Source organism: Centropristis striata, chromosome 7 (assembly GCF_030273125.1).
Source record: "Centropristis striata isolate RG_2023a ecotype Rhode Island chromosome 7, C.striata_1.0, whole genome shotgun sequence".
In the NCBI taxonomy this organism is placed as follows: domain Eukaryota; kingdom Metazoa; phylum Chordata; class Actinopteri; order Perciformes; family Serranidae; genus Centropristis; species Centropristis striata.
The window spans coordinates 32,896,307-32,911,704 of NC_081523.1; the positions used below are offsets into that span (position 1 = coordinate 32,896,307).

Consider the following 15,398-nt stretch of genomic DNA (forward strand, 5'->3'; position numbering starts at 1 on the left):
AACTGCCACAGCACTTACAGGTAACTCCAGACTGTCTGTGATCATCCTGGAGCTGATCGTTGGCTGAGCCTTTGCCATTCTGCTTATTCTTCCATCCATTTTGATGGTTGTCTTATGTTTTCTACCGCATGTCTCTGGTTTTGCTCTCCATTTTAAAGCATTGGAAATCATTTTAGCTGAACAGCCTATAATTGTCTCCAATCAACTTTTTAATCAAAGCACGCTGTTCTTCTGAACAATGTTTTGAACGACCCATTTTCCTCAGGCTTTCAAAGAGAAATGCATGTTCATCAAGTGCTGGCTTCATCCTTAAATAGAGGCCACCTGATTCACACCTGTATTTTCACAAAATTGATGACCTCACTGATTGAATGCCACGCTGCTATTTTTTTTAACACACCCCTTTAAACTAATTGCCCAATTGCACAGACTTAAGAGCGTGCACATCACGAATGCTGGGTCTTGTTGGTTTTCTGAGAATCTACTGCACCTACTGGTCCCTTGTTTGCCATGTAGCAATAAAAAATATACTAAAAACCTGGATTAATCTGGTTAGTCACATTGGACTGCCATTATTTTGAACACTACTGTATATGATGACCACAATGAGTTTAGCTGGAAATGTTACCCTCATTGCATGGTGTTCAAAGGAAGAGATGTTGCTGAGCAGAGACAGCTTAGTGAATGTCCAGCTTTTACAAACGAGGGCACCAGTGCCGCGTCTGACAGATCTGGGTGTGGTAGAAGCTTGAGTCAGCAGAGAGTGCTGCTGGTTGGCCATGTTTTCTGGGCAGATCCAGGTTTCAGTCAGAGCAAGCACTTGTAAGTTTTAACCTGCACTTGGATGAATTCAGTCTCTAAAACACATTTTCAAAGCAATGCTGCAACTTAAAAGCCCTTTATTGGGACTGTTAAGACTGTGGATACTATGGCTTTAATCCACTTCTGGAAATAATTTGCCGTTGATTACAGAATCAATGGTTTCAATTCAGTAGATCTTCATAAAACACTTTTCATTTAAGGCTGAGTAATGGGACGCACTGTGATATTTTCAATCCATTTTACCGGGCTCCGCTGGTTGAGATAAAGTTACAAATATTCTAGTTTTAACTTATGGAAATTTTAACTGGTGCTCAGTCTGGTGTCAGAATTACATTTTCACTTGAGTGTGCTTGAAAGAGCACACTATATACTATCCACCGGGCTTAATCCTGATTTTAATCTTCTTCCGTTTGTTCCGTGTTTTTTTCGGTCAACTCCTCCTCCGAGGGTTTTGGTCGCGCATATATTAAAAAAGGTATCAAATTGACCAGCTCAGCCATGACAAGTGTGCTATGACTTTTCTAAGGGTTTCGGCAAACGGTTTTCAAATTATTTGGCAAAAAACCGCCAAAAAACCCCCCAATGTTACCTTATTTAGAGGCTACAGTGGAGAGGGAGAGGGAGAGAGCTGCAGTTTATTGCTCTGCTCTGATTGGTGGTTGCCCTTCCACAGTATTTCTAAGCAAACTTTCAATTTTATATAACTGCTTATTTGTTGTCTCATATGAACACACACATGTTGAAAGCTTGATCTGTCACATACCTATGCAACGGTAGAGATAATATACTGTAAATACTTGGTTATCAATAATGTATGGTTGAGAGTCATGGGCCAGTGTCAAGCACACTCAAAATTTCTTTGGAAATTTTCTAGTTTTGTAATAAAACCTCAAATTTGCAAAGCCAAACAAATAGTTATCTGATCTAATTAGCATTTGACTGAAGTTCGGTGAAAAAAAATTAAAAAAAGAGACAGTAGTAACAGAAAAGGGCTTAGATTATGAAATTTAACAAATACATACAGTAGGCACACTTTCTTTTATCATCTAGCTTGTAGATGTGATTTAAGAAAAAATTAGGTTTATTACAAATGTATATATACTTTTGACAGTTATAACATTAGCAGCAAATTTATTGCAGACATCTCAGAATGTGGTGACATCAAAAGAAGCATGACAACATGAGTGGTAAGGTGATTAGACAAAGCTAAAAAGTTGTAACTAATCAGGTTAAACAGTTTGCTTGTTTTCAGCACATGAGGTCGAGCCTCTAACTTGGGGAGTACAATAATATTCTCACTAATATAAGTGAAAATGGAAAATATATGATTCTTGCTATGATTAATGGAGTTTGTTTCTTAAGTGCTATATGTGCCTCCAGAGTAGCTCTGCCTTCCAAAATATTGTCTCAAAAACAAGAAATACAAGACCTTTGGACACTAACTTAACTGACTGTTAAATACTTGTCTGTTTTGATATTATTTGTCTGGTCCTCCTCGTAAAACATCCAATAATATTCAGGCCTTGAAAACCAACCAAGGACACAAATAGCATTTGATGCATGTATGACTGTTATGGCAAATATTGATATAATGTCCTAATGTTCTAAATTATAGTTCAATCAACAAATACATATTTTTGACCAATTCTTTCCCTGAAAGGGTCATGATTATTGGGCAACATCATGTGGATTTGATAAGGTTCCTTCTGGTGGTCTAACAGTGTCTTCTTCAGCCAAGCCAAATAAAGTGCAAAGTCTTTGTATTAGAGTCCTGGTTCAACAACCAAGAGGTCAATGTAGTCCTTCTCTTTGATCTTGAAGGCCTCTGCTATGATGTGGGCAGCATCCTTGTGCTCTCGACCTCTCAGGGAAATTCCATCAACCTCCAGGAGGACCTGACCCACCTTCAGCTGACCACAGTTATGAGCTGAGCCTCCTTTCTGTTAATATGAACATGAAGAAAAAGGAAAAAGGGAAGGCAAACAATGATTTGACATATTATGGAAGATAGCTCCATTCAATGACTGTTGAGTGATTAGTCAGTAGAAAGACAGTAAGGATTGGTTGTCATACTTACAGCCAATAATTTAAAAGCAGGCCAAATAAATAAATAAATAAACAGATTTAGTGCAGTATTTTTACACCTGATTTTGTATTCTGATATTGCACATTTGCAGCACATTTTATAGATAATTGGGGGTGTGGGCAACATAAAGCAGGTTAACACTAGATGCCACATAGCGGTATACATCATCAGAAAGCTGGGAACTAGTATCAGAATCAGAAATACTTTATTGATCCCTGTGGGGAACTTGGTTTTGTTACAGCGAGATATCCTAAATGTCAAAACCATATTATAAAATACAAATGCAACAAGTCTTTAATCTTGTCTAAATATAGATATTTACAAATCTATATATGGAAATATAGAAATAAATCTGAAGCAAATCAAGGTATCAGTGTAACTAAGTAACAGGTAGAGATTTTAGGATGCCTCTTTTATAAATAAATGATAAAAAAATATCATAAATAATTATTAATTATAATACTTGATATGACTTGATTTACTCTAAGTCATCTCTCAATCGGGGCACCACTCAGTAAAACAGAAAAAAAGATAGCCAATTCACCTAAAACAGTCTCATAGAGTTATTAAACTCTCAATTTGGAACACTTATTAATAATTCACTTAATTATAATCAAATTACTAGTAGTGGTTGAAGGAGTTTGGATTTTTTTTCATTGAAGAGGTTGGCATATAATTCACAGTGTACAACATTTAATGGACAGCATGTATATTCCAAAAAGGTATTTATTCAAAATTTAAAAAGTAAAGCAAAAAACAAAAGCTACAAGGTCTTATCTTAGATTATCTGCAGTGTAGAGGTGCAAAAGAGGAAAAGCGTGTGTGTGTGTGTGTGTGTGTGTGTGTGTGTGAAGTCCTTGCTGAATTCTTATCTGAGCCCAGTACATACTAACAGTCCAGTTGAGAACGGGGAGAAATCCTTTTGGTGGAGCGGACGTCAGAAGAAGGTTTTGTTTCAATAATTTGCCGTCTTGCAAATAAGTTTAGCTTGTCCTTGTTTGTTGAGGAAGTCTTACTGGCACTTGAATGGCAATGAACATGTGTTCAATAATCCAACCTTTGGGTGCCGATTAAGACTGGGAGTTTCAAAAATTTGTTGTTGGAAAAAAGGGGATATTTTATGCAGAAGGCCTCAACCTGAAATGCAGGGTTATCTGCAGGAGGTGAGGAATGAGCTGGGGGCTGGTGAACCCATGCCTCTGGGTCTCCTCCTGAGGGAGATTGAGGTGTTGCTTCTTTCAAAAGCAGAGGTGGAGATCTGGTCTTAACAGTGGACCACCTGCCGTGTCAAAGGTCCCTTGACCAATGAGGTGATTTGTAGGAGTCATAAACGATGGGCATCCTGGGAGAGGGAAATCTCTTTGTTCCTTGCCAGATGCCCAAAATTGAGGGGAATGTCATTTTGATGAGTTGAGTGAGAATGCTGTTGCTCAAATCAGTTCAAGTCCACAAATGATTCACATGTGGCAAGATCCCAACATCTATATCATCTAAATCTTTATAAGTAAACTAGTTAATATCAGATTGCAATATTGACTTACTTTGTCTTACTGAAACCTGGCTGTGTGATGAAGAATATGTTAGCCTTAATTAATTAATCTACTCCTCCTAGTCATATTAATACTCATATCCCTCGTGGCACAGGCCGAGAAGGAGGAGCTGCAGCTATATATGACTCAAACCTTCTAATTACCCCAAAACCTAAATTAAACTACAAGTCATTTGAAAGCCTTGTTCTAAGTCTTTCACACTCAACCTGGAAAATCCAACAGCTAGTCCTATTTGCCATAGTTTAACGCCCTCCCGGTCCATATTCAGACATTTATCACAACACTCTCTGAGTTTTTATCAAGTTTAGTACTAATTACAGATAAGGTAATTATTGTAGGTGATTTCAATATTCATGTTAACGTTGATAATGATAGCCTTAGTACTGCTTTTATCTCCCTATGAGATTCCATTGGCTTCAATCAAAGGGTCCATGAAGCCACTCATTGTTTTAACCACATCCTCAACCTTGTGCTGACATATGGGATTGAAATTGAACATTTAATAGTTTTTGCACAGAATCCTGTTTGTATCAGACCATTATTTAATAACTTTTGAAGTCCTGTTACTGATCAACACGCTAATAGGCAAGAGTGTCTGTACTACATGTCTATCTTAAAGCTAAATTCAAGGAAGTGATCCACCTGTGTTTAACTCTTTGTCGTGCTCCAACGTAATAGCCCGACGTTTCTCTTCAGCACTGTCGCCAGGCTGACAGAGAGTCACAGCTCTATTGAGGCATGTATTCCTGTCCTCCCGAGTAATGATTTTATGAGCTTTTTCAATAGGAACATTTTAACTATTAGAGATAAAATTCAACACCTTCAACCATTAACTCGCACTGATAGTGCAATCTTAAACAGAAACAAACTTCAAATAATCAGCACCAGGGTACCAAAAAATGTTTTGGAATTTAAAGTCAGTGCAAAGGCAATACTGTAACAGCCTCAGCCATTAGCGGCACCATTAGCTAATGGCTAGTGCGATCCGGCAGGCTCACGAGTTAGTCCTCTCTAGGGTTGTAGCTCTAAGTCTCTTGTTCACAGACTCAAATGCCTGGTCCGATCCTCAGACCTGTGAGTTAGGCCAATCGACATGGTGATGTGCAGTGTAGCCGGGTATCGGAGGCCGAATTTGATGTTAGCACATGAATGAAACTCCTTTTTCACCTTGATGAAGGCTGCCCTCCACTTGGCCACAGTCGCTGTGAAATCCGGGAAAAGATACACCCTTTTCCCATTGTATAGCAGTGGGGAGACCTACCCAGCACGGCATAGGATGTTGTTCTTAACTTCCAACTGGGTAACCCCGATAACCATCGGGTGCGGCGGCTCCCCCTCTTTTGGTTTAGCATGGAGCGTGCAATGTGCCCTATGCAAGCCAGGCTTAGCATCGAGCCCCAACAAGTACTGCAAAAGTTGGGCCATAACTTCTGTAGGCTGGGGACCCTCAGATCCTTCAGGCAGACCCAAAAAGCGCTGTTCCACCGGGAGTGCGCTTCCATGTCTTCACATTTTTTGCTCAATGATTCCACCGTAGAAGAAAGCCCAACAAAATTAGCTTGCAGGCTAGTTAGCTGGTCATCATGCTCATTAGCCGACTGCTCCAGGTCCAAAATAGTCCTGCATTGAGCTGCCACTTTCTCCTTCAATGGCTTCAGGACCGTTGACACTTCTTTCCTTACAGTCTCCGATATTATGGACTCAAATTTCGCAAAGATTTTGGCTCATCCAGCGTAGCATATCCTTAGACTGGGACTCCGGGGGCTCACAAGGCAGCCTACCACTGCTAAACTTGACAGACTCGCTGACAGAGTCGCTATTTATTATACTTTGACCTCAAAAAATGTTGAGGTATAAGTGCTCCGACCACGTAACAGGATTGGCAGATGGACAGCCTTCAGATGTCAGTAAAAAGTATTTTTCAACACATTCCCCAGGAGCTATCGTGAAACATGTTCTACATGTTCTACATGGTCAGTGCTCAACCCGAACTCTTAGAATGTTTTCTGTGCAAAACAAATGCCAGCTAATTAATCAGATGCTAAATTAGGACTTTTAAAAGAAAGGAAATATTAATGCACCAGAGTGGATATATTCTCTGCCTAATTTTCAATATGTACACTAGTGGCTGCAAAATATAAAACAGTCAAAATCTATTGTATCATTGTCTCACCTGAATGGTGACTATGCGTGGCAAAGGTTGGCGTGTGTTGGCTCCACCCTCTATAGCCATGCCAAGGGTGTTCGCATTTTTCACCACTCGCACCAAGGTAGCAGTGGGCACTGGGAATGGTGTGCCAGCCTGCTGGAAAACAAAGTAAAGACTGGTCAGAAAAAAAGAGCAAGGTTGAACTTTATATCATTACCATTACATTATTTTGTAGATTTAGACCTACAATTTTGTCATCAAAAATTCTGAATGCTAGAATTGGCAAGTTACCACCAATCATTTTTGTAACTCTTTGAAAGCAACTATCCTACAAACATGGCCACTTCACACAATGATTCAGGTAATTTCAGGTCAGGTGTGTAGAGGAGTCAAACTACAGCAACAAGCACCACTCTGCCTGCAACTCAAACTGTGTATGTTTTTTAATACAAGCTTACATCAAATTCCACATTCACTCTCAGATCCAGCAATATTACCCAATATTGCCCATTACAAAAGACGTTCCACAAGGGTCAATCCTGGGTCCCGTCTTATTCACTATTTATATAAATGATATCATCCAGTCTCTGAGTGGCTGTCAGGCCCATCTGTATTTACATGACACTATCATTTATTGCTTTGCGGGCTCCGTACAACTGTTTGCTCTGTAGACAACCTGCAGCTCTCATTTAACACCTTGCAAGATGCATTAGTTGGTCTCAAGCTTGTGCTTGATGTAAACAAAACAAAATTTATGGTATTCTCTAGAGCCAGCAATATTGCACAAAATAACCTGCATATACAAAAGTCAGCCTTTTATCTAAAATTAGATAAAACTGTGGGATGAAGATTATGTTTTTTGATGAGGGGCTGGACCACAGCCTGTTTAAAGGCAGCTGGGACAAAGATGAATTAGTCAGATCCGTAACACAGGGCCCAATAACACTGAAAACATCCTTAAAGGGAAGGGGAGGGATGCTGTCAAGAGGACAGTAAGAAGGCCTGAGACGCTGGACAACATTAACTCTGTAAACTCTGAGAGAGACACTTGCTCAAACGGGTCAAAAGCTGCAGGGCAAGTGGGGGGAGACAGCAGGATCTACTGCAGATGGCAAAAGGAAGGACTTAATATCAGAGATCTTGCCAATAAAAAACCTTTAAAAAATGTACACAGTTCAAATGAAGAAACAGCACCATTGTGTTCACAGGGGTTTAAAAGAGTATTCAAAGTATTGAAGAGAAACTGAGGTTTGTGGTTATTGACTGACACAAGATTTGATAAAAACGGACTCTTGGCAGCTTCAACAGCTTTATGATACTGATGTTAACTGTTTTTGAAATTGTCCAAAGAAACATGAAGGTGATCTTTCTTCCAATTCCTCTCTGCACATCTACATGTACATCTTAAAGTGTGAGTGTCATTAAGCCATGGCCCAGCTGCTGGCTTGGAGCGCTTGCATCTAAAAGGGGCCACCAAGTCTAAGATGTCAGCACAAATAAACCTCACCCTTAATAATTTGATTTACACAGTTTGTCAGCTTGGGAATTTGTATAATGCCCTCACTTGTACGGCCCCTGGAAGAGGAATATGGGCCCCTGGCTGTTCCAAATGAACCTGCTGATGCTTGCTGGGTCGAGGGCTGCAGTCCTTGCTGAGGCCTCCTGCCTCGGCTATATCCACTCCACTGTCTTCACTCAGAGTCTGGCCACTGTCTGAAAGCTGGGACAGGGAGGCCCCTGGATGAGACACTACAATGTTAGTATACAAACATTCAATGCATATATATATATATATATATATAGTCTTAACTAAGTCTTAACTAAGTCTTGGCTATTGAACCATGTAACAGCCCATCCTCCAAGAAATGTAATTATTTCTTACGTTTTTTGCAGCTTAGGACATTCACTTGTTTTCAATAAAACATACAGTATACTGAAAGAATATGACCTTTGAAAGGGTGTAGTTATTTCAGGTTAATAAGGTGCTTGAATAATATTCAGTTGTCATGTTTAAGTTCATCTTAATGAGGTAAAATGTCAATTAATTAAGAAGTTAAAATGCATTAATAATTGAGTTAAATATGTGCCTAAAATTTATTTCATTGCTGTATGTTAACAAACCTAAAAAAGTAGTTGTTGTGACATTTGAAAAAGAATAACCCTGAGTAATATTTCCGGTTCACCTGGCTGTGAAGAGGAAGCGAAGAAGTGAGTGCCGGAAAGTGAGCAAAAGGACAATGGTGTTGACCGAGAGAGTTGAGAGACCAACCCGTGTGATGATTACTATGGACTGCCGTATTTAGCGTGTTATTTCCCACACGCTGGACTGTAAGCTGTTCGGCAGTAACCACGCTGTTAAGAGGGTGAGTTTGGGACAGTTTGGGAGTTTTGTTACAGTGTTTTATTACATTGGTGCATTATATTCACAGAATGCACAAAATGAAGTGATGCTTAAAATATTCAAGCCTAATATTCCTAAATAGGAATCTTTGGCTGTGTGTTTAATTAGATTGCATTGTATAGGTATACCAAAAAATTGGTGGGGACTGTGTGTTAAAGGATGCAAGAGTGTGTTTGAAATGATAATTATAAGATGAAGATTGATAATGATAAGCCACGAAGCCCTCCAAAATCTAAAACAAACAATCCAACCTGACAGGGGTGATTTTATGGTCATGGCAAGACTTTTAACACATTTTTTAATTGTTTTAAGTTGTGACTTTTTCTCTGTGCCAAGGCAGTTTAAAAAATGGAGGTAGACCAAAACAAGTTACAAATCCTGATTTGTTATATATGTTTGTCACCCAAAAATGGAATTAGTATGCTGATAAGTAACAATTTTAAGTTTTTTGGTAAGAAATTATTTGTTTCAATTCTCAAGAATGGTTGACAGACTTGTGTACCTCTTTGCTGTGGCCTGGACTCTGCAGATAGCCGGTTCATGTCTGTTATGATGAATTTCTGTGTGAGGGCAGGTGAGCAAGGCCGAACAGGAATATAGGGTGGAGCAGCAGGTGTAAGGATAGAGGGGCAGGGTGAGGGACATGGCGAGAGGTGGGGTGATGGATGAGGGGATGGTATTGGAGATGCCGCTACGGAACAGGACGCAGACTTTGACAAGTAGGAGGCCTTCTCATTGGAGCTGGATCTGCAAGGGAGCTTGACAGGGCAGGTGTGGTGTCCTGAACTGGGCTGACTGTGGTGGGCAGTATGGTAGGCAAAGTGGGGATGGTTGTGGTGTTCAGAGTCAGAGAGGTGAAGGGAACTTTGGCAGGTGTGATGGAGTGCATCAAGAGAAGTGTGATGGCTGGCCCCAGTGCAGGTGTGGTGGACACAGGCTGGTGAGGGGTGGTTGGTGGTGGGGAGGGATTTTAGAGACTTGTGGATGCAGTCCTGAAACAACCGGGTGGGACCAGCAAAGAGCAGGCTGGGGCCAATTGGCATCTGCTGGACTGAAGGTTTCCGGTTGACTTCCTGGTCACTGCACTGCCAGCTCTGAGCCTGGAGAGAGGCAGCCCTGAGGAATCGAGGAGATTCTGCCGATGCCTGTATTTTATCCTGTCAATGAAAAGAACTCAGAGCTTTAGAGGTATTTGAACTAACAGAAAAATGTTTTAGAGGGATGCACTAAAAGTTTATTTTCATTTTTAAACAAACAAAGGAAGGATGATGTTGTTTCATCATACAAATTGACTCGTGTTTTTTTTTTACATTTCTGTTCAACGCAAACAGATGAAATGTGCTTATAATTGAGCTGTAAAAATCTCTCTTGGAGTGAAAGCAAATATATCCCAAAATGTTGAAGGATTTCTTAATTGAAGAAGAGTGAAGAAATATGCTGAAATCAAATGTAAGATACTATGTTTACGATGGAGAATGTGTTGGTTGCATGAACCAAAACTTAAGACCTTTTATAAACATTGCCCAGGATGTCCTTAAATTAGGTTTTATTTATTACCACACACACACACACACACACACACACACACACAAACACACGATGCAAATTGATATCTGTGAACTAACATGTAAACTATGTGGTCACTGCAACAGGATAAGTAGGAATAACATCCCTTAGTTAGTATACCAGTTGTGCAATTTACCACTATTCCACCTGAATTCTATGTAACACTGATTCTTGAAATAAGGGACAAAAGATGTCCTGCATCAAAAATTTTGCAATTTGCCTGAAAGTCAATAAATTCTTTCATTTAAAAAGCCTTTAAGAGTTTCATAGGATAGACAAAACTAAGTGTATATTTATACTTAGTTTTTGTATATATTTATATTATTTCATAGTTTTTTTTTAATACCAGCACTGTACTATGAAAGTACCTGCAAATGATTTTGTCAGTAGAGGTCACAGTATCAAACCAAAAAAAAAGTATTTTAAAATTCACACACATGAATATGAGGTTAATCGGATGGCTTAATAAAATATCACAAAATACTTAAAGTGAACATTGCATTATTTTATACAGTAACAACAGCCTTTCAAAGTAGCGTCCACGCTTCATGTCAATTCCATAAAATAAATCAGGCATATAATAACACTGCAGCTATTCTTACTGATTCAACTAGCCTCCAAACTTCAGTTTCATGAGTGATGTAAGAATGCATAAGAAAGGTGATTGAGTTGCCATTTCTTAATGATTCCCTCAAATAATATCATGTGGAAATTGTATTTCTTTTGAATATGTGCCACTTCAGCTGAATTCCTCCTCTCTTTACCTCGCCATGTTCCTTCATATCTACAGGCTATATACCGTGCAACCTTTTTTGATGACTTTACAGTGCTCTCAAGTGCTCTCTATAATTTTTACTTACTTTGCCTGTGTTTTCTTTGAGGGCAACATCTCTCTGCTACTTTTAACAAACCCTCCTGTGCCAACTTTCACTCTTGTTATGTTAATTTAGCAGGTACTCTGGAACTATGGTGTAATGCAGAACATCTCTATATTTACACCAAATCTGGTGCCTGAGGTTTTTGGGAATTAAAATGGAAAAACATGGAAACCATTCATCCATTCCATCTTTTGAATGTCAAATATAATAAAGACACACGTACCGGTGCAATATTTTGGAAGGCATTGGTGTTCTCCTCCTGGTCTTTTCCTGTCCAGGTGCCAACAGAGCCATCAGTCTGAAAGAAATGACATGAAGCATTGTAGTACTATAGGACTAAATCTGTAATAAAAACTCAGCATGGTTAAATTTAGTCTACCTAATGCAGATGCAAGGTGCATGGCATTACAGCTGAATCATTTGGAGGCTTGAGCATATAATTAAAATAATGGGTTGAAGGGACATTTCCCTTCATATCTTCATAAAATGTTTTAATTGAACAAAAGCAGTGCATATGCAGTTTTTCCTGCACACGCCACGTATGAAGAGTGAACTTGCTGTAAGAATGTGTGGACCGCTGCGCAATCTCTCGAGCTGCCATGAGAATGCAAACTTTGGAAACTATTGTCTTTTATGCTCTATTTAAAATGTGTTTCATATCCAAAGTCAACTACACCAACTGGAAATGTGTTTACAGTTTATAGCTCTCTGACAATGGAGGAAAATGCCGTTTCCACCGTCAATAACCCATTCTAAATATGAGGGGGGTAGATGATTTTTAACATCTACTATTATATTTTATATTTCACCTGCTTACTGCTGCTTACTTGTGCAATAATATAATGTTGATGTCTGCCTGAAATATTCCTCCTCCCACCAGTCCAATGCTTCTTTGCTACTGGTGTAAACACTGACACTTCCCAAGTGCTTTGAGCAGTCCTTGCAGCTAACTGAGCCCAGCTGCAGTTTTGGTTTATCAAGAAACTCCATTGATAACCAACAGTTGAGGCAGAGAAGCCAGATATGAATCTGCAGGCACACATTATGGTCCCACTGATGTTTGTCATTAACCAGCCCACATCTCTTCTATACAAAGAACTCAAAACCCTTGTTAGTTACAATCATTAAATGTTAACAGACAAGCAGGCTAGTAAATCCCAGTGTACAGGCTCAAACATAGCATGACTCTCCAGATCCATGGACAGCTATCATGTCCAGAAAGATGTGTTAAGTTAATTCATTAAGTTCTGTCTCGTGTCTATGTTGTCTTCTGATTTCCTGTTACAGAATCGGTACCCTCTGCCTTTCATGTCATCTGCTTTTGAACAACTGCAACAGGCCAAGAATTTTACTAAGCTTGACCTGAGAAACGCATATCACCTAGTCCGCATTAGAGAGGGGGATGATTGGAAGAATGGTTTTAACACTTTCTCCAGGCATTATGAAAATCTTGTGATGCCATTTGGACTGACCAATGCCCCTGCAGTGTTTCAGGCCCTAATCAATGATGTACAGAGGGAATTTCTCAACCAGTTTGTGTTTGTCTATTTGGACGACATCCTGATCTTCTCCCCAGATAAAGATTCTCATGTTGGTCACGTCTGCCAGATTCTCCAGCAACTGCTTTATGTGAAAGCAGAATTTTTTTTCATTTTCCTGCCGAATCTGTGTCATTCCTGGGCTTCATCATAGCCCCCGGGTAGATACCAATAGATCCGGCTAAAGTTAGCGCTGTGGCTCAGTGACCTTCCACTGATAACCGCAAGAACTTGACTTGACTTTGTCTTACAGGCCGGGCTCCCGTAACACCAAGCCTGACGCCTTGTCTCGTCTGTTGGACCCCAGGCCTGCTGCCAAGGAACCTGAGCCCATCCTTCCACTACACCGTGTGGTAGGAGCACATGGGTAGAACCCTACACCTAGTAGTTGTCCGGCAAAGCGCCTGTTTGTTCCTGTCACTGTGTGTCCACAGGTGGCTCACACCTCTGGCTCACCTGCCATCCAGGAATCTAGAGATCCATGTACACCATACGCCAAAGGTCTGGTGGCCCTCCCTGGAACATGAGGTCAGAGAGTATGTGGAGGCATGCCCTGTCTGTGCCAGACACAAGACCTCTTCCCATGCTCGGTTTGGGGCTGCTGCAACCTCTCCTGGTACCCAGTTGAATATGGGCTGAGATTTCATTGGACTTTGTCACAGGGCTCCCAGTCTCCCAAGGTAACAGATTCTCAAAGATGTCTCAATAAGGGACGGCAGAAATCATGTTGAAAAATGTGTTTCGTATCCATGGCTTTCCTAAAGACATTGTATCAGACCGGGGACCCCAATTCATCTTGCATTTCTGGAAGGAATTCTGCGGTTTGATCGGTGCCACTGTCAGCCTCACGTCCGGATACCACCCTGAGTCCAATGGACAAACGGAGTAGCTCAACCAGGAACTGGAGACTTGTCTCCGTTGCCTGGTATCTCAGAACCCATCCTCCTGGAGCAAGCACCGGACTTGGATGGAATACACTCACAATTCTCTTCCCATTCCTGCCACAGGGCTGACACCCTTCCAGTGTGTCTTTGGCTACCAACCTCCCTTGTTTTCAGAAACAGAAAGAGGTCATCGTCCTGTCTTACCATGCCATGGTCTGGCGTTGCCACTGCAACTGGGCAGCTGCACATAGGGTCCTCCTGCGAAGTGCGGACCGCAAGAAAAAGGCTGCAGATTGGAGGCACCGACCTGTTTTCTTGTGAGGTTCTTGTAGTGTTTTTTTTTCAACTTGATATTCTGTATTTCACCAAGTTAATGTTTTAGTGGTGTCAAATTGATGTTTTGAAAAGGAACAAAAAGGAAGGCTCATGGGTTTACAGCTTTGTTAAATTGTGATTGTGTATTCAATAAGGTATGTTTCAAATAAGCAGCAACGACTGTTTTCCACCTGTTTTTGCCAAAGTGTTTACATCAGAATTTCAAGAAGGTGGTCAACCTGGGGGCCAATAGTACAAAATAACCTTGCCCTGTAAGTTTTTACAACAGATGTCACATATTGTCACCTTCCTTAAATAATGGCCTATGTCATTTTTTGCCAATTTTTGTTTCCTTGAATCATCTCCTCATGGTGCTTTTAAAATTGCCAGAAAAACCTGAAAAAATGATATACATATATCATTTTTTAAATAGCTTTTATTTATAGATGAGAGATTCAGAGTGTAGGGGGAAAACAGGAAGGAGCTCCGAGCCGGATTAGAACCCAGGCTGCCTGCTTGTGAGGACTAAGCCTGTGTATACATAGGCCATTATTTTAAGGGGGTGTCGATATTTAGATATAATATTGAAGGGATCTACCATAGCAGGAACGGGGTGTACTGCATCATGGATCACCTTGTCGGAGTGGTTAAAGTGGCCCTGTGGATGCAGCACACCCAGGCCTCCGTGCCAAGCCTGGTGGGCTTCCCTCTCACGGTGCAACACCAGCATGTCGTACAATTCCAGGTCCTGGGGAGCTACCAGACTCCTGACCTCAGACAACAAGGACAACTGGAGCAAAAGGAAAGAGAAAACAAGACTGAGAGAATGTTTTCTAATGACAAATGCTGCTTGAAAGTGTTGGCCACTATCAGACTGTAACACCAGCATTGGCACCTGAAGCTGGATGCTTTTAAATAAAGTAATTCACACACACACACACACACACACACACACACACACACACACACACACACACATATACACACACCACTGACATATTTTGTGGGCAGAGCCTAACTGGTGGAAGACAGTAACAGTCCTCCATGTCACCAACCCTCTGAGCCCCTTTGTGTTTTATTTTGAAAGGGGGCGGAAGTGGATTATGCTGATTCTGGGTCGGATTTCCTGTCTGGTGCAATCTGCCCTGTTGAGCTTCACGTGGTTTAGCAAGGGCTCATGTCAAAAATAGAAGTGCTACGGATTGATAG

At 40.6% G+C, this 15,398-nt stretch overlaps 1 protein-coding gene across 4 annotated transcripts in view; it reads right to left on the bottom strand.

The window, feature by feature from the left end:
* Nucleotides 1-1,685: 1,685 nt before the first annotated feature.
* Nucleotides 1,686-15,398, bottom strand: part of LOC131975066 (whirlin-like) — a 49,004-nt gene continuing 35,291 nt past the window's right edge. Inside the window, exons 7-12 of one of the 4 annotated variants that reach the window (XM_059337601.1) lie at nucleotides 14,824-14,979; nucleotides 11,676-11,750; nucleotides 9,511-10,165; nucleotides 8,172-8,344; nucleotides 6,632-6,763; nucleotides 1,686-2,762 (exon numbers count right to left, since the gene is read on the bottom strand). In XM_059337601.1, the coding sequence (XP_059193584.1) occupies nucleotides 2,586-2,762; nucleotides 6,632-6,763; nucleotides 8,172-8,344; nucleotides 9,511-10,165; nucleotides 11,676-11,750; nucleotides 14,824-14,979 (1,368 nt within the window). In that variant the 3' untranslated portion in view covers nucleotides 1,686-2,585. Of the gene's footprint in view, nucleotides 2,763-6,631; nucleotides 6,764-8,133; nucleotides 8,345-9,510; nucleotides 10,166-11,675; nucleotides 11,751-14,787; nucleotides 14,980-15,398 lie in introns of those variants that run through there. The other 3 variants (XM_059337600.1, XM_059337599.1, XM_059337602.1) reach the window with 3 other exon arrangements.